The 19,220-nt window shown below is 38.5% G+C and overlaps 2 protein-coding genes across 3 annotated transcripts; both read right to left on the bottom strand.

Annotated features, from left to right (window-relative positions):
* Positions 1-687: 687 nt before the first annotated feature.
* On the bottom strand, positions 688-8,847 carry LOC116302777 (uncharacterized). Of its 2 annotated transcripts, none has more exons than XM_089030360.1 (6): positions 8,426-8,847; positions 7,545-7,577; positions 3,007-3,356; positions 2,180-2,240; positions 1,737-1,922; positions 688-1,058 (listed from the first exon to the last, which is right to left on the bottom strand). In XM_089030360.1, exons 3-6 carry the CDS (start codon positions 3,325-3,327, stop codon positions 829-831), a joined length of 798 nt encoding a protein of 265 aa, XP_088886486.1. In that variant the 5' UTR covers positions 3,328-3,356; positions 7,545-7,577; positions 8,426-8,847; the 3' UTR covers positions 688-828. The 2 variants fall into 2 exon arrangements, with proteins under 2 accessions (XP_088886486.1, XP_088886485.1); XM_089030359.1 differs by lacking the exon at positions 8,426-8,847 and adding an exon at positions 7,712-7,986.
* A 4,731-nt stretch (positions 8,848-13,578) lies between these two features.
* On the bottom strand, positions 13,579-19,205 carry LOC148910805 (BRISC and BRCA1-A complex member 1-like). Its single transcript, XM_089030615.1, has 7 exons — positions 19,165-19,205; positions 18,254-18,365; positions 17,338-17,425; positions 16,605-16,629; positions 15,593-15,716; positions 14,936-15,022; positions 13,579-14,412 (listed from the first exon to the last, which is right to left on the bottom strand). Exons 1-7 carry the CDS (start codon positions 19,203-19,205, stop codon positions 14,230-14,232), a joined length of 660 nt encoding a protein of 219 aa, XP_088886741.1. The 3' UTR covers positions 13,579-14,229.
* Between the last annotated feature and the right edge of the window lie 15 nt (positions 19,206-19,220).

Raw genomic sequence — 19,220 nt, 5'->3', positions numbered from 1 at the left:
AATCTTACGATTTTCTTTGAAGGAATTTCAAGTAAAGTCTTCTTAACAAAAAATCTTAAAGTTGAAATCAATGCCGACATTTTTGTTAGATTTCAGCCAGAAAACGATATTTTACCAACTTTTAAGATGCTTTTCTGTTAAAATTCTCCAAGTTTGAACAAAAAACTAGTTATAAGTATTAGGTTAGCTCACTAGAAAGCTAAACAAGTCAGCATTTTGTTATTTTTCCTCATTTTGTTGAAGTTTTTCATACTTCTTTCAGAAACTGTCGTTATTCAAACCAACCTACATCGAGGAGGGAGGGGTAGGGAGAGTTAGGAGGAAACCTTTGGGGAGGGGAACGGGAAATATTTGTAACTCAAAAACCACAGGAAACCCATTTTGTATAAAAGCTCTAAACTTAAAAATAAGAGAATAAGATAGATATTGACACATAGACATACATACTTGCTGCCTTGTGGGGCATTTTAAGTTATAATTATATTTACATTTCTTTCAAAGCATTACATTTTAAAATTGCAAAAGGCGATTGTCTTAAAACCACAGGGAGCCCAAATGAACCTGTTATGTGAATGTTTCAAAGAAGCCTTCTTTGAAATTTGACTGATATTTGTACAAGGAACAGGATCGAAACTCCAAAATAAATACCCCTCCTCCCCCCTCCCCCCAACAACAACAACCCCCAGAGACCGATCTCTACTGAAATGCGTTTTTCAATTTTATGCCCCGTCAAGTTGGATGCGCACGCAACTTCGAAAAAACGGTCTACTGAGGCATACTGGACCCATTCTTGATAATTCCCTGTTTCCATGGTGATACGGCTTACAATTACCTAAAATCAAGGGCTTTGCATACGAAATCATAATTGCGGTCGCAAGGAACATCATTCCAAGAACCATCTGCGAAAGAAATGACACAGTCCTCTTTTGATTCGAGGTCGTTGGGTTCTGGAGCAGCCCAGTTTGTGTATTTGAATGGACGTCCATCGTACCATTCAAACGTTCCTTCTGTTGTCTTGTCATTCAGACCAATCCAGTAAGCTATTTCGTTGGCCGGTGCTGAAAGGCAAAGGGGTAAAATAGAGCCTTTATCGAATGAGTGGGTAATTTGCGCGGTACTGATTTAAAAAATGTACACGGTACGACATGATGTATAACATTGGTATGATTTCCCTGTTATCGTAGACTACTCAAGGCAAAATGTACGGTACTGACTTAAAGCACGTAAACGGTACGACATGCCGTAACATTTGGCTTCCCATAAGCATGGTTATCGTATGAGTGGGAAACATACGGTACTGACTTACAGCATGTACACGGTACGACATGTCGTAACATTTGGCTTCCCATAAGAATTGTTATCGTATGAATAGGAAAAATAAGGTACTGACTTACAGCACGCAAACGGTACGGCATGCCGTAACATTTGGCTTCCCATAAAAATTGTTATCGTATGAGATAGGAAACGTGCATGCGTTACCGACTTACGACACGTACACGTCACGACTTGCAGTAACATTGAAATGGCTTCTTTTAAGAATGGTTATCGTATGAGTTTGAAACATATGGCACTGACTTACAGCACGTACACGGCACGGCATGCCGTAACATTGAAATGGCTTCCCATTGTCTTCCAGTAATCCATCCAATCACAACGCGTAGTGCAAAGCATTGCGCTCTTTTTAATGTTTACACCCTGACTAATCAACATATTGAATAACATAAATAGATTCTTACTTGAATCGTTTGTCGTTGATTTTACGTAAGCAAGATTCTTCACGAATTCTTTTTCCATTTCATTCCCCAGCGAGACAAGATCCGCGTCAAGATTATGGCACCGCTGACGAGCGAGTTGATTGGTCAATTTCTCGTTGAAATATTTGTATACAGAGGAATGGTAACGATACCAGTCATTGGGTAATGCTGAAGTAGTAATAACAAGAGAAAATAAATAATTGAGTTCATTTTCATTTGTCATTTTCTCTTGGTAATGATGATAATTACTATATATTGTGTAGCAGCAGCAGTAGCAGTAGCAGTAGCAGCAGCAGCAGCAGTAGCAGTAGCAGTAGCAGTAGCAGTAGCAGTAGCAGTAGCAGTAGCAGTAGCAGTAGCAGTAGCAGTAGCAGTAGCAGTAGCAGTAGCAGTGGCAGTAGCAGTAGCAGTAGCATATTTAATACCTTCTCTGTCAGCGAAGCAATCAAGTGATCGGCTCATCCACTGATCCTTTTTTTCCAGTATCTAGAAAAATAGCCAGCAGAAATATCATTTTTTGGGAAAAGAGAGGAGCGTCAGAAGGTATTAGGTTAGCAACCTTTTATTCTAACAACCTACAATTCATATCCACCCCTCAATTATCAATGGTCGACGCTCTCAAAAAAACATGCTATTATAGCTAATCCTCACTGCAAGTTCATCAGTGGCGCAGCTCAAGCGGGGTCCAACTGAAAGCATGTGAAAAATATCTACTGAAATAGAAACCTGGATAAACAGAGCCAGTTGTGATATCTTTTAATCGTCTTCGTAGCGTCTGTTATGTTTTAAAATGTTACAGCCATTCTCAATCACACGCGCCCTCTAGCGATTGTTTCTGTCACGACGAAGAAGGTTTTGGTGGACGTCAATCACAAGGCATTTCCATAATATTGTCGGAAAACACAAAGCTATAAGTGCACGTGACTATAGAATGTCATGGAAACGCCTTGATTGACGTCCACCAAAAGCTTCTTCGTCACGACAGTAATAATGGCTAGAGCGGCGCGTGTGATTGAGAATGGCTGTAACTTCAATGCACCTTTGGTTAACACAACAGAGGCGATAAGAATATTATAGCTGCCTCCGCGGTCTACTGGGAAGAATAGTAGACGTTTGCGCTCACAAAGGGAGCTTATCCAAGACCTATCTCGCTTTGCATACATATAAATGCACAGCACATACGCACATTTGCGTCACACGTTGTCTGGAATGCGAAAAACGTGCGCCCAACGCAAACCGGTCAGTTACTCACTAGATTCAAATATTCTTGTCCAGACCATGACACTCGAACGTAGTCCGTCGGATTTAGCTGTTTGGTTGACTTGTTCAACTCACACTGGATTCTTGAGTCTTTATCCTTGTGAACATTCAACGAAAAACACATAAAAGATCGTCTGCATTCTAAGACGCACGACCAGATACTCTCCGTCGATATCCTTTTTATCACGTGACCCTGTAGCTTGTATCCCGGATGTGACTCGAAGTAGCCATTGTGACAGTCAGGCTCAGTTGAGACAAGTTGAATGAAACTCGGATACAGGACTAGTAAGATAAGATGCATTCCTTGTCCCATGGTCTAGGTTTATAGTACTGAATTAAACTCTGTTTAGAAATAGTTGGAACTGATTACATATTAAAATTATAGAATAAATAATAGAGGCTTTGCCACATCACGTGACGGCAGCCATGATAGATTGCAGGAACAATACAATCGTTTTACATGAGAAATAATTGACCTGTTTCACTATGACGTCACATCAAATGTCTAAATGTGTAAGTGTCTTTTTTTGGTGGACAACGTTAATGACATTGACTGTATATCTAAAAATTATTGCTTAGTTTCTGCTCTCAAGACCAAATTTAATTTAGCACGTACTCTCATACAGAAACCTTTGTGCGTGACAAGCAATGCATATTTCGGAAGTGAGCTATTGACAGCATAATGTTTTTGAGGGTTTCGCATTTGATTCTAAGGCTTTCTACGGGTTCGTCATTCCAGTTTTTCCTTCTCTTCGCAAAACGCGCGCTTATGAAAGTTCCTGATTTAGATTGGAGGTTGTTTCAGGGTTTGATCTGTGAATTACCCATGCCCTGACTTAGATCAGTCCAGAGGTTGTTTCAGGGTTCTATCTGTGAGTTAGCCATGCCCTGACTTAGATCAGTCCAGAGGTTATTTCAGGATTCTATCTGTGAGTTAGCCATGCCCTGACATACATCAGCCCAGAGGTTGTTTCAGGGTTCTATCTGTGAGTTAGCCATGCCCTGACATACATCAGCCCAGAGGTTGTTTCAGGGTTCTATCTGTGAGTTAGCCATGCCCTGACATACATCAGCCCCGAGGTTGTTTCAGGGTTTGATCTGTGAGTTAGCCATGCCCTGACTTAGATTAGCCCAGAGGTTGTTTCAGGGTTCTATCTGTGAGTTAGCCATGCCCTGACTTAGATCAGCCCCGAGGTTGTTTCAGGGTTCTATCTGTGAGTTAGCCATGCCCTGACTTAGATCAGTCCAGAGGTTATTTCAGGGTTCTATCTGTGAGTTAGCCATGCCCTGATATACATCAGCCCAGAGGTTGTTTCAGGGTTCTATCTGTGAGTTAGCCATGCCCTGATATACATCAGCCCAGAGGTTGTTTCAGGGTTCTATCTGTGAGTTAGCCGTGCCCTGACATATATCAGCCCAGAGGTTGTTTCAGGGTTCTATCTGTGAGTTAGCCGTGCCCCGACTTAGGTCAGCCCAGAGGTTGTTTCAGGGTCCTATCTGTGAGTTAGCCGTGCCCTGACTTTGATAAGTCCAAACTTTGTTTCAAGGTTTTGAAAAAATCGAAGGCTCCATTTATCCATTTATTTAGTTTTTCTAAGTAAAGCTTGATAAGTCGTACGTTGCGTCATTAATTGACAAAACGGAGACAGAGCATAACTATTGGGGCCCTTGATTTTGTGCGACAACATTCCCTACTTTGATCATGAGTTTAAGACATTGTCTAAAGCTAAAATGCCTCCTTCGAATCGTCTCGTATCATTTGTATGGACAACTAATCAAAAAATGTAAACAAATGTCCCAAGTATCTATTAGTTAGACTGCTTTTCCTGTTCCTGCGAAGCAGACAACTCTAGCGACAAACGCGTCAAATTTTCTTTTAGCTTTTGGCTTCCGTCTATTTAATTCTAAAAGGGTGAAGGCTAGTAATTGTGTTAACGGATGCCGAAAAATCCGGTGTCTCGAGCTTGTCGGGCTGGAAGAAGAATAAGGACAGCTTTCTGTCAAAATTTGGCATCTGAGAGTCATTGTGTGTTTTCAATGAGACTAAAGCCACAGGAAAACGACGAAGCGGAATCAATCGAAGAGCTAGATGGCGTCGTGCTAAGGATGTCTTATGATTTCCATTAGAGAGAGTATTCACACGATTTGAATTTGAAGTAATTACTATCAATAACTCGATACTACCAGGACGGTAGTTTTAGACAGTCCTAGTTTTTATGAGAGTAGCATTTATAGCGCTGCTCAATCACACGCGTGGAATCGTATACATTTTGCCATCGTGACGAAGTAGGTTTTCGTGGACATCAGTCAATGCGTTTCCATGACATTCCATAGGCAGGTGCCCTTAAAATCTTTGTGTTTTCCAACAATGCTAGAAAATACTTTGATTGTCGTCCACCCAAACTCTATTATTTCTCTAAATGTTTTTCACGATTTCGCGCGTGTAATTTAGAAGCGCTGTAAGGCTAACAAACCTGTGGGACTGAGAAAAACGGGAGAGCCCGGAGAAAAACCCTCGAAGCACATAAGAGAGAATCAATAAATACTCTCCCCACATACGACAGCGAGCCCGGCGGGACTTGAATCCGGGTTGCATGAGGCGAGCGCTCTCACCGCTACAACAACCGTGTTTCCCCATCATTCTTGATAATGACGTCAGTAGTTAGAAATTTGTTGATTTTGAAAGGTGTTCCGCACTAGTATCAATCACTATATATCCCATCCTTAGAACATTCTATGATTGTGACAGTCTGAATAAATATATGTATGAGAATATATATGAAATCTATATTTGTACTGCGGTTGTGATGTATCAAATTGAGCTGATCCTCGCAGTGTATAGAGCAACTTATGCAACTGCAAATTAAGAGACTAGAACGGGATTTGAACACGTGCCCTGGCGATTCTGGGCCATGCTCTAACCATTGAGCTACCAAGTCTCTAAGACTTTAGATTTTTTTCTGAGTCTTTCAATTTGCAGCTGCATAAGTTGCTTCATATACTGCGAGGATCACCTCAATTTGATAGACTGTACGAGTCATGGCTTCATGTATATATGGTCTCATACATCTGTCCGAGCGTTCTAATTGATCAATGAAAAGGTGCGATGTCTTTTCCCACACTTTCCCGGGAATTTTCTCTTTTCAAAATTGGTAATTCTTTGACTGTTTTGCGTCAATGAACACTGAGTTATAAGTAGAATTAAGACGTGAGTGATCCACCGTTGACAATGTCCGGAGAACTGTTTCGATATTCGTGAGCAAACTTTCAAAACGTTTGAAAGGACTTTACTTGTTAGCTGAAGTATTTCGCTGTCAATGAGCACTTAATGGCACTGCTGAAGTTGGCGTCTAAACTTAATGCTTAGACCGAACTTGGTAGCCGTGAAAAGCCGCCTTTTCAAAAGTTTGTGTTTATATGAATGGTGAAGTCTCTAAAAGAAAGTGTACCATGGTTATATGAGTCTTATATTGGCTATAGATAATCGTGGACTGATGGGTCCATATTTTTTTGTGCGAACGCAGGTATTAAGCAGCCTAATGAAAATTTCTTGAAATAAATGCAAAGAACTGCAAAGAACTGATCTCCAAGTAGTATTTTGACAAATTTGATGAGAAGATTTGCAAAAGGGTCAGTCCCTTGTGGATTCGTAGTATGCATAACTTATTAGGGCAGGGAAAATTGGAATTTTGAGTAAAGGAAAAATGAATTTTTTTTTCTTCCTCAAAAAATTGAAAATTATTAAATAAATGTTAGAAATTTTGTCAGTCATGAAAATACTTTAAATGGAATAAAATAAACTGGAAAAATCCTTCAACAAGTCTTTTTGAACTGTAAGAATAATATCAAGTCACTTCCTCGACCGACACACCAACAACGGTCAGTCTCACCTTCACTTCTTTAAACCACCTTCGAAAATACTCACTGCTTTTGTCATAATTTTGCTGGTAAAATGGGTGTTTATAAACCCCTTCAGAACCCTAGCTTACTCGAATCATATTACTCTTTCTCTTAATAACGCCAGAGCTGTCAAAATCCATATCGATACCATAGCCCGTATATTATCAGCGAATTGTTTGAACATGAAGACGTATGACTCTATGATATTTGTTAATCGTATACTTATTTCAAGCCCACTAGCTTATTACAGGTAGTTCGATAACTTTTCTCCAAAATGAGTAAAAAGTATGTAAATACCAGACAATGTAAACTCACAAGCTAGAAAAATCAAAAACTTGAGTTTTACATGCACAATGATCTACGAGGACCCTCGAGCCCTTAAAACACTTCGATTTTTTTTTCTCTCTCTATTTTTAAAATTTCTACTGTAAATTATTCCTTGAACCAATCGATTGGAAATGAGATATATTTTGACCACTACATGGCATATTTAAACTCAAAGCTTCATTTAAAAGGGTTTGAAACAGAAAGTTCAGGAAAAAACAGCCTAAAAACAACTGCGTTATTTAACGGCTCGAGTGTCCTCACTGTAATTAATCCTCGCTAAAAAGCTAAATCACTTTGTCTCACCTGGAATGGAATTTGTCGAGGTGTTGGACTAAACTGAAGAAAAAGAAAAAGACACTGCTATAGAAGAAATGTTCATGTAGCACCGTGTATGTAGGACAAACTCGTCAACCGGTGAATTCTGGAGTTTAAGAGTATTCTGAATATTGGAAAATTTGGAAAAACTTCACCTCGGAAACTGTCGTGAGTTTCGAATCCAATGCCGACGGATGGCAGATGCTTTGCTGTTTGTTTTTTGCTATACTTCGCCGTTTTGTTCTTTCCTCTAAGCAAACAGACCAAAAGTAAAAGTACTATTTGCTGTGTATAGTGGTATGTCAATGTGTGCATCTGTGGAAACTCACTCGATTGGAAAAAATAGCACTTTCGAATGGCAAATACGTCAGGGAAGCAAATTTTGAGCCAATGGCAGGGCTAAAGCAGAATTCAACTCGTTGATGAAGAAATTGCCACAGATAAAGGGAATTGCAGAAATAAGAATATTATGTCAATTTGTACTTCTATGAAAAGCCACTTGATTGGAAAACAGGACTTCGAATTGCAAATATAAGTACGTCAAGTGAATTATTTATCGCCAATGGCAGGACTTATCTATTTGAATAAATTGCCACAATTGAAGAAAATTATATAAGGAAAAAGACTATATTTAGGACAGCAGTTACGGATGTCAATGTTTTCTAAATGCTAATGGTTTATATGCATCTATGATTAATCTTGTCTTGAAGAGAAAATGATCATGAATAGTATGGAAATCATTTTGTTTCGTTTAATATTTGATTCATGCAGCCTGCTATCTTTGCCTGTATAATTATAATATTTTCTTACGTTGCCTGTGGCCTTAATGTGCCTTTGCATTCTTATTTTCCCGGCCTATTTTTACTCACCAATTTTCGCCTAGCTCTCCATCTCTGGCCAGTAATATTGATGTACAAATGTAGTTCTCTTTTGTGTCAAGCTTCTTAAAATAAATCTATATGGTTACCTATCACAATCTAGTGTCGCCTTGTCCTAGCTTTCCTTTATAACTTATTAACGCTATTTCTATGTTATTGCTTGACAAAACTGCTTGCATTTGTAATGTTAAACTTGCAATCACGTGACTTTTTTGAAATGACTGGGGGGCAAACAAGCGGTTGACTGAGAAGCAACTATTGGATGTTAAGTCAAAACATGTCCTCAACTAAGTCCTCAACTAAGTCCTCAAACTATTTTATTTGACTATTTTCTACGAAATGAAACCAGAAAACAAGCGATCAAAAAAACATCCTCCAAGATTCTACAAGCACTTAAAAACGCAGCTATTACCGGAAGTGACGTCCATTGATAGCAACCTATAGTAAAATTCTACAAGTGTTTAAAGTCAATTCTACATTTTTGCCTGAAGCCATTCTCTTATCTGAAGCCATTCTCTTGTCTGACTGACCAAACATCTTGTATTCTCTCTCTCTCATTTCTTTAGTAGTATGCTTATGCCATAAATGTCGTCGTCTTTAACTTTATTGATTTCGGAAGCATCTCCCAGTCCTTTCTAACTTACGGTCGTTTTGAATGATTCAGCTCTTGTCTCTATGTATACCATCAAAATTCCACTGTTCAAGTGCTAATTCAACTGTCAAATAACCTCTGCCAATTAGTTTGAAAACCTGGCAAAATTCATTCATAACCGATAGTTTTGGATTTCCCAAAAGTGTATGATGTGTAGACGAAAATAATCACTTGCAATTAATTCCGTCACATACCGTAGCTTCGTCAAAGTTGCTATGGATACGTACTTTGAAAACCACTCTAATCTTTGCAATGTTAAAGAGAAGGAGATAGAAATTAAAAGAGCCCAGGTTATTTCATAAGATACATCGATAAAACTAATCTTCAAGGAAGTACTTAAATACAAAGGTCTTATTAGTCTTTATTTATCTAAGGAACTGTCTAGATAGGAACGACATATCAGACAGTGCCTAATTGCCTTCTTCATTTCATGTTGAAAAAAGCTTTTTATATTTGATAATAAATGATAGAGGGAAATAGTAAGAAACCTTGATTAGGAAACCAGTATTGAAATGGCTTTTATTAATGATAATCATTTTCCGATCGTTGCACATCAGAGATTTCGGTTTATTACGCTGTGCCATCATAGCCGCCATGTTCTTACGTCATAGTCGCCATGTTTTTACGTCATAGTCGCCATGTTGTTACGTCATAGCCGCCATCTTGTTACGTCATAGCCACCATGTTCTTACGTCATAGTCGCCATGTTCTTACGTCATAGTCGCCATGTTCTTACGTCATAGCCGCCATGTTATTACGTCATAGCCGCCATGTTGTTACGTCATAGCCGCCATGTTATTACGTCACAGCTGCCATTTTACTTGACTTAACAATAAAATAAAACAACATCTTAAGTTCTTCTGAAATTTATTATATATACATATGCTTATTTTGTTAGCCAGAATTGTCATCACAAGTTCATCAACAACAACCTCATAACCATTATCACCGTTCATCATCATCATCATAATTGGCATTCTTGTAATCATCATACGGCGGCCATCTTGAATTTTGGAACGCCGAGGGGGGCAAACAGAGACAATTTATAGAGCACAGAGTGGCGGAGTTACGTTTTCAAACAAGTCTTGGCGTTTCCAATATTGTTCCAACTACCAGCAAATTCATTTGGTTCTTTGATGTGCTTCTGATTGAAAAGCGTAAAGTTATATAAAAAGACATTCTGACAGCGGTACAGTCTATAAATGTTCCAATGGTTGCCCCCTCGACGTCACATAATGACTTAATTAAAACGATAGAATTTATCGCATCATCGGTATTTATTATGTTCATCATCTTTATCAACATAGTGTCCATCATAATTTTGATTTTAATTTTCATCTTCTTCATCATCATCATCTTTTTAGTTAGTATCATCTTCTTTTTTTGTACCACCATGCGTTGCAATCTCCATAATCATCATCATAATCAACTTCATCATCATCATAATCTTTATAGTTAGTTTATCATCTTCTTCGTCTTCTTCATGCTTCTGACATGCTTATGCTTATGACATTAAAGACCCACTTCTCCACGACACGCCATTCAAAGATTCTCTGTCGTCATCGTCGTCTTCTTCTTCGTTCTCACTCGTGCCTTCTTCATTTTGATTCATAGGCACCAAAACTGCTTCCAGTTCTAAGAACCGCTTATCGAGCATTGGCAATTTCGTCAAGGAAGCGTTATCTGACAACGGCGGGCTGCAGATGCGAGTGCAAACTTTATTTCCACTTTTTCCATGTGTGAAAATTCCACTTTTGATCTTCCTCGGCAAATCAGTAGTTTTGAATGACCTTCCAGTGAAAGTATCACCTCTTCGACGTGTAAACAAAGGGCTTGGAAACTGCTGTGATTTTTCTGGGAGCGAGTAGGAAAATTTAAGTGGAGTTTTGGTGTTATCACTGGAAGTAATGTTGATTGTGCTTGCAGTATGCGATTCATCCTTGTTTTGGGCTGTCTTTTGCTGTTCTTTTTTCGCTTTCGTTAGCTTTCCTTCTTCAATACTTTGCTGGACAGGTTCTTTAGGCTTGTCATCTACGACATTAGCTTCTTTAGGACCTTGTATGCCAACAACATGGTTACCAATTCTTTGAGTCGTAGTTAAAAGATTTTTAAACTTGTTCGCAGCGAAAGCCACTCCAGCAACTTCTCGAAACGACCGATGCTTAGCAATTTTTCGAGTACGGGCCTCTTTTTTCGCCTCTCTAACCTCAAACGAATAATTTGTCTTCCATCTTCGTTCTTCTGTTTCAAGCTCCGACAACCTTATCCTCAAAACCCTCGTCTCGAAGACATTCTTTCTCAAAATGGCGTCACCCGTCTTGCTTTGACAAATACTTCCAAGAGCTTTCTGTTTCTCGATAATTTGTTTTCGATCCATAATCCGTTGTTGAGAAGAATAAATCAGCTTGTCTGCTTATAGTCTTTGTATTGAAATGGTTTTATGCTAAATTAGCTTTACGTAAAGAGATTTTCGCGCCTTCAAACTGGTGATTCAATCTCGACACCGCAAAGGGAAGTCCAACTACAATACAAAGCGTTCTTGAACTTCTGAAAAGGAACAGGACCTCCAATAAATACGCTCCTGGGGATCATTATCAAGTTAATTGAGTGTTAGGTTGTCAATAAAGTGATTGCAAAGTCAATAACGTTCAAATAAAATACAAAACATCCCACACTAAGAAGTACAAAATTTTGTTCCTTAATAATTGTTGCTTTCTTCTCATGTCTTTAATGAATTTTTTTTTCCTTTTTTGCCAAAAGCTAGGTTTCTTTCGCCAAAAAATAGTTTGAAAACTTTCTCGTTCGCATATTTTTTTATTCTCTTTATTCTACACTCGAATTTGTTTATAAAATGTCAAAATTTAATTAAATTACCAGATGAAACTCGAATGTAAACAAGGAAATAATACATGCAATGGCTTCCGTGCACGATACTCCAAAAGCAAAACAATACAGCAACCAAAATAGCGAAAAACGAACACTATAGTTTGAATCATTTTTTCGTTTTACTTTGAATTTCGCAGCTCCTAGAATATCTTTGAAAAATTCTTTCCATTTGCGAACAATTTCTTTTAAATTCATAAAAACAACTTATCACTTGAACAACAAAACCATTCCTTTCTTCGTCTTTATTTGTTTTCAACGTACTCTTCAACGCTTTATAAGTTCAAAATTATGATTTAAGGCGTTTTCAGAGTTTGATCTTAAAGTATCAGAAGTGCCTTCTCGAATTTAACAGAACAGATAAGATTAAGATTCTATAACGAGAACGAACTATTTTTTAGTATAAAGAGACGTTACAAAACGTAGATGACCTATGTATCATAACATCAAAGTTAATCTTCTGTCAAAAACCGCTTTTACAATATGGAATTAAATAAGGTAAATATGTTCAGTACACATCTTTTAGGGGATTAAAAGTCGGAACAAGGCTTTAAATTAGTGCACGTCAAGTTTGTAAAGTTAAATACAGCCTACAAATGAAAGAAATCCGTAGTAAAAGTTGCCTACGAGGAGAGAGCTACGGACACATGGTGCAACATTGAGCGCAATATTGCATGTAATTGATGTTGCGAGCTATGACACACGACGCAATTTGTTGCACGCAACGTTGCTAAAGTAGAAAACTATCCTACTTCAGCAACTGTTGCACCATGTGTCCATGAATGTCTTTGTTGCTTTTGACTTTTTGTGTACAAAGTTTCGTTTCATTGACAAAATATTCAAAAATTACAAATTCAAAGGACACAAATCTATTAATGAATCTTTTAATGAATTTTTTCAAAAACGAATCCAAATTCTAGTAACTATTTTTTTACGAGTGATGACTGTCGTTTGGACTGCAAAAACAACATCATAATTTCTTTCCAAGGGAAAGAAAATCATATCTTTTTAGATAAAGCTTTTAGTGTAAAATCCATCGTACAAATGATTACAAAACTAGATATCAGTTTTACAAAATGTTCTGCCTCGCATCCTATGGCATACAAAGGCTCGGTTTTGTGAAGGAGGGTTAATCCAGAGAACCCGGAGACAAATCCTCGATTCAAGGGAGAGACCTAACAAACTCTACTCACATGTGATGCCGAGTCCAGGAATTAAACCCTAGACTGACCCAGAGGCGACAGGCGAGTTCCCTACCACTACACCACCCTTGATTCCAAATAGACCATTTTCGAGTTCCAAATTACCGCTGTGTTTCTTGATTACAGACTCATTTACTCAGGCTAGCCTCGTATTAACGTCTAAATATTCACAAATACCAACGGTAAAGTAAACAGGGTTCGTGCTACATTCTCGTTACAAAATTCAAGGACTATTTTAGCACTTTTCAAGCACAAAAATTCAATTTTCAAGGACAAAGTTTTTTGTATTAGAACGTGGTTTTAAACATTGATTCAATGTTAAAGTGCAGCTAATTCAGCCGGGGCCACGTCCACCAATAAAAAACGAGCATGACACGCAACCAACCAGTAAACAAGGAACCAGAAACTCTTCAATCAATTTTAATCGTTATTTATTTTAAAAGGTAAGTTAGAAATAACATTAAGTTTGCATTAAATTCAAGGAGTATTCCAGGAGTTTTCCCCTATTTTCAAGGGCTTTTCAAGCGCCACTTGAAAACGTGTTTTCAATTCAAGGACTTTTCAAGGATTTCAAGGAGTAGCACGAACCCTGAGTAAAGAACGCACAACTAAAACATTACAAGTACTTTGAAATTCCACGGACCTTCACTGGAACACGTGAATGAGGAGCAGGCGTAGCTCAGTTGGTTAGTGCGCGGCCTTCGGAGCTAGAGGTATGTAGTTCGATCCTCAGGAACTCCATGTCTGTTTCGACTTCTCTCTGTTCTGTGTAGCTTTAATTAGCTTTAAATACCCGTAAAAAGGAGCACTGATAGTAAGAGGGGGTAGAGGGCCCACCTTCGAGCGCATTAAACATGAGCCCTTGGTTCGGGAGATTTGGGCAACCACTCCCCGCGTTATCGAAGTAAAATACCGTTACATTTTAAAAATATTTTCAAAATCAAGGCTAATCCTGAGCAACAGAGAACTCGAAACTGGAGTATTATGGAATATACTTCAGCAAAGTTGAAGCTCGCAAAAGTTTTGCCGTTTCCTGAGCCTCTTTAATACCTTTTTCTTCATTGATTTTCGTCACTTTCTCTTGGTGTTAGAACATAAGAGGTATCTCTTTGCTTCGGACGTTGCAGAGGATGCGCCAGTAATGTCGCCATGTGGTCGAATAAACGAGTTGTGCTACGAGATACTTCCAGCATGTAACCTACCTCGTCTTCGTCCAGTTCACAAAACGTGTCGTAAATAGACTGAAAATAATGAAAAATGAACTGTCCTAAGAAATAGGGTTACGAGACCCGAGTATTTATGGATTGATGGGTAGATGGATGGATGGATGGTTGGATGGATGGATGGATGGATGGTGTCCCCATAAGTCGGTGTGTGACCGAATGTCCCTAATAGTCGGGAATCATGCATATGGATGGATGGATGGGTGGGTGGGTGGGTGGGTGGATGGATGGATGGATGGATGGATGGATGGATGGATGGATGGATGGATGGATGGATGGATGGATGGATGGATGGGAGGGAGGGAGGGAGGGAGGGAGGGAGGGAGGGATGGGTGGATGGATGGATGCGGGATGGATGGATAGATGAATGGATAGATAGATAGATGGATGGATGGAATCAATACTGTGAATATTGTCATAAGGGCGATAGGCACTTTAAGAAGTGCCCTCTCACTCACCAACAGACATTTCACGAATTTCCTTGAGTGACATAAAATAAAATACAGCAAACGTATGAACACATCGAGTCAACCATATTTACCTCGCATTTATTATTTTCGGATGGAAGTTGATGAACGTAAATTACATCAAAGAAAAAGTAAGGTGACTGTAGCAGGTTATGAAGAGTCTAAAATAAAAATAAGAATAAAACAAATGTTATTACTAAAGGCGCGATCACACGGAGCAATTTTCTCTGCAACTTGTCTCGCAACGGTTGGTGTTGTTACAGCGTGTAACCTACAGCACAATTTGAAAAATGTTGCGAGACGAGTTGCAGCAATCGTTGGAAAAAGTAGCATTCATTTCTTCCTTTGGCAACGATTGCGTCTCCCTTGCACCGTGTAAAGGCGCGATTACACCAATATAAAGGCAACGACCACTACTTCTTACATGATCAAAGGGTTCAATCAACCAATCAATCAATCAATCTTTAATTATTACCAAAATTGCAAAAATACATATACTAAACAACAACAACAACAAAAAAACAGAAAATTGGTACGAGCCAGCTGTAATAGCCATAGACTAAACGAGACAGTTGGCAAATTATAAGATTGGTCAATAGAAGTAAATAAAGAAAGAAAAGAGAGAGGAAAAAAAGAAAAGGAAGAAATAGTTGCCTAATATATGTGTTGAAGTATGTTTTTTATTTACAATGGTGAAACACGAGATATAATGTTGAGTTTTAATACTGCACCTGATGCGCCTGAGTAGAGATTACTGGAGTACATAGTGATCTACCATACATTAATATCACACGCACAACATATGGAGGAGGTAACGATGGATCTTCGAGGTCTGGTAGTGATATACGACTTTGTCTGTACAAATTCAAGATACACTTATTTCAATAAAGTTAGTCACCTGAAAAGCTACACAGCTGAGACCGGCAAGGATTATGGGTAGATACATTTTACATGTTTCAACCGCTTGACAACTGTTGATGGACTTGAGATCTTCCACCAGTTTCAAGTTAACCTCCTCTGAGTATCCTCAACTGCTGCAGTTTGTGTCAAAAGCTTTACTTGTTGGATATAAAACATTTCCCCATGATTCTCAGCGATCACAGCTTTCTAGGTTTTTGGTGAATGACTTTATTGAAATAAGTATATATCTTTGGTTAATACTGAAATGCAGGTAATGTTTTCCTGGTCTTGCGATTAAATGGGGCAAGTAATAAACCTTTACTAGATCTTAAGTTATAACTCCCCTTATCCTTTATGTTGATAAGCTCAGATATGTAATCAGGTGCGATACCATTAATAGCTTTGAAAACAAATAGCAAGATCTTAAATTGCGTACGTTCTTTCACTGGTAGCCAGTGTAGATCAACTAATAGTGGTGTAATGTGACAATAACGCGGTAATGTTATGTTTTCAATAAAACTCTTACATGTGACTCAAAGCAGCTCAATTTTGAGGACGAAATGAATTTTTGAATCTCCTGAGAAATGAAAAACCATTGTTATGTCCTTCAAATTGAGCTGCATTCCAACGTGCTGCAAGGAGTCTATTACAGAACATTTTTATTACAGTCATTCCCTAGAGTATCATTTCTTTGTTTTTGCACATGAGAAGACACATGAATGTAGATACAACTTAAACGAAGAATCTTATTTATCAAAAGAATAACACAAAATCTAACAAATTAAATTCCAGTTTTTAGAATCGTATGAAGAAATAGTTTAATATATTGCAGAAAATACTCACATGGCTTGGAAAAGAGTTTCCATATGTAAAGAAATTAGTCAAGAAAAATAGTGGAGTTTATGAAGATATGGAGTTTAAGGAGATTGAGATTTCCAAGGGGTGGGGAGGGTCTGAGGAGGGTATATTGTGTAGTTCCAGAAAATATCCATACCTCCCCCTTTGAGGAGTGGGGAGGGTCTGAGGAGTGAATATTGGGTAGTTCCAGAAAATATCCATACCTCTCCCATGGAGGGTGGGGAGGGTCAGAGGAGGGTACATTGTGTAGTTCCAGAAAATACCCATACCTCTCCCATGGAGGGTGGGGAGGGTCAGAGGAGGGTACATTGTGTAGTTCCATAAAATACCCATACCTCTCCCATGGAGGGTGGGGAGGGTCAGAGGAGGGTACATTGTGTAGTTCCATAAAATATCCATACCTCTCCCATGGAGGGGTGGGCAGGGTCTGAGGAGGGTATATTGTGCAGTTCCAGAAAATATTTATACCTCTCCAATGGAGGGTGGGGAGGGTCGGAGGAGGGTATATTGTGCAGTTCTAGAAAATATCTATACCTCCCCCATGGAGGGGTGGGGAGGGTGTGAGGAGGGTATATTGCCCCCTCCCCCAGGGACCTTTGACTCATAACCAATCTTCCTCGACCAATCGACATGGACAGACAGACTGACAGTGACCAAGGGAAATAAAGGGACTTGCTCGCAGTCTATATTTTGTCCATATTTCTATTGGAAAGGATATCGAAAACATCTTCAGTTTCTTGTTCATTTGGCTTCAGATGCTCCAGTACTGTACAGATGGTATCTGGGTTACTCTCAAACTGCTGATACTACATATTATTAACAAAACAAAGAAAAAAAAACATTGAAACCAAAACTTATCGCCAATGTGGGCTTCCTGTGGCTTTATCCACAGGAACCCCAACCAAATATAATTACTGCAGAAGCTACACCCTTGTAAATGGCAGGTATAAAGATGTTCAAAGAAACGTTTTAGAATTAACTTTTATTCAGTAAGAATTCCATGACCCTTCTATTAAGTCAACAAGGAAAAACTTTCATCTAAATAAAAAGCTTTCACTCACCAAAAAATCGATTTTTTTAAATAATAACTCTTCCCTTTGAGCCCAGCCACTACTCCCCATTATGAACTAACTGTTATGAATGTCCCGTTCTGATTGGTTTGGAGCGCATGCTTTATTAGAGCACATTGCACGTGTGCTCACTTTCCGTTGCGTCATTCCTACTTATTATTGTAATTTGTATTTTATAAAAGAAATAAAAAACTTGCTTCCTGTGCTGTGTGCGGTCATAAAGTACTTGGGGGGTGGCAGAACACTCGAGAAGTGTCCTGAAGCACTCTGCTATGCGTCATGCTTCTCCTAACACTTCTCTCGTGTTCTGCCAACCCCCGCGTGCTTTATGACAGCACACAGCATGAGCACATTTTCTATTTCTTCGATTGATGGTTTTCACGGCCGCCATGTTGGATGAATTTAACAAAAAATTTGTCATTAGTCTCTTTTGTTATATCATCCAATATGGCCGCCGTGTCTTTTGTAATTACATTCTCTTGGGAATGATTGAAAACCAGGAATGATTGAAAACCATCAATAAAAAATGACTATCTTCCTTTAAGTACTTAATATTTTACTCACCCATGAAGCTTCATCTTCTAGAACAATGATCCCAAACTCATGGTCAGGGTTGAGGTAGGACTTATTTTTGATGAAAATTTGTGATGCCTTTCTGACAAACTGGTACGCTGTTCTGCAACATGAACAATGATCGTAATATGATGTTAATAGACTGGTTGTGTGCTCAACCAACTTGGCAGGCCACGAAATTGAAAAACGCCAATTTAGTAAAATTGAGAAGCCAGTTTTATATTTAAAGAGGAGAATAATCGATTTTATGAATTCTTAACAATTTCATAGCAATACATGATAATACTCATGTTCTGGTATCGTGACTCATCAAGTTCCTAAATTTGGATGAGCACACAAACTTGGGAAAACAGTCTATTATGGTGGTGATGGCATACCAGTGGAGGTGTTGCTGCTCTGCAACACAATTCTCCTATACATGTAAGCTTGATCGGAAGAGAGCCACCAATATATTTTACTGTCCGCACAGGATTATTATTTTTGTGATAGGGGAAACGTGATACAAAACTTGTGATTTTTAGTCAACAATATGGGTTCATATTGATGGCTAGTTGAGAGAAAATAGATCCCATATTGGCTGTAATATTGTGGTGAAGGCCAATATGGGCTTATTTTCTCCTAACTACTGTACCTTAAAGTCACAACAACTTGTACATATTATGTAAATTTAAAATGGGCTGTGAAATTTTAAAACGTGCAGATTTTAAAATGTCTCGTACCCTCGACTACATATTCAATGACCTTCAATAAAAGAATTGGCATAAGAGACATACATCTTTAAGGAGAGTTTGACTTTAGATTTTAGTCTTAATCAATATTTTTAATCTCTAATCCATTTATTTGGGGCAAATCTAATTCAAGATATATTTAATTTTTATTGTTTTAATTTAATCACGTTTAACCTCTCTGTGCTGTAACGACTTTGAAATGATGACTCATTCATCTCAGGGGACAAGTC

The sequence above is a fragment of the Actinia tenebrosa genome, unplaced genomic scaffold, assembly GCF_029948245.1.
Source record: "Actinia tenebrosa isolate PJP-AT-01 unplaced genomic scaffold, QUT_ActTen_1.0 PGA_scaffold15__27_contigs__length_11533743, whole genome shotgun sequence".
Taxonomy (NCBI): Eukaryota; Metazoa; Cnidaria; class Anthozoa; order Actiniaria; family Actiniidae; genus Actinia; species Actinia tenebrosa.
This window is presented reverse-complemented; position numbering and strand designations above follow the sequence as displayed.

Coding starts and splice junctions, on each gene's coding strand:
- LOC148910805 (XM_089030615.1), bottom strand. CDS start 19,205: ATGAATGAGTCATCATTTCAAAGTCGTTACAGCACAGAGAG. Junction 15,717..16,604: donor GAAACTCTTTTCCAAGCCAT/GTGAGTATTTTC, acceptor GAATTTGTACAG/ACAAAGTCGTATATCACTAC. Junction 15,023..15,592: donor TCTCTACTCAGGCGCATCAG/GTGCAGTATTAA, acceptor TTTTTATTTTAG/ACTCTTCATAACCTGCTACA.
- LOC116302777 (XM_089030360.1), bottom strand. CDS start 3,327: ATGGGACAAGGAATGCATCTTATCTTACTAGTCCTGTATCCGAGTTTC. Junction 1,923..2,179: donor TTGCTTCGCTGACAGAGAAG/GTATTAAATATG, acceptor TTACTACTTCAG/CATTACCCAATGACTGGTAT. Junction 1,059..1,736: donor ATCAACGACAAACGATTCAA/GTAAGAATCTAT, acceptor TTTGCCTTTCAG/CACCGGCCAACGAAATAGCT.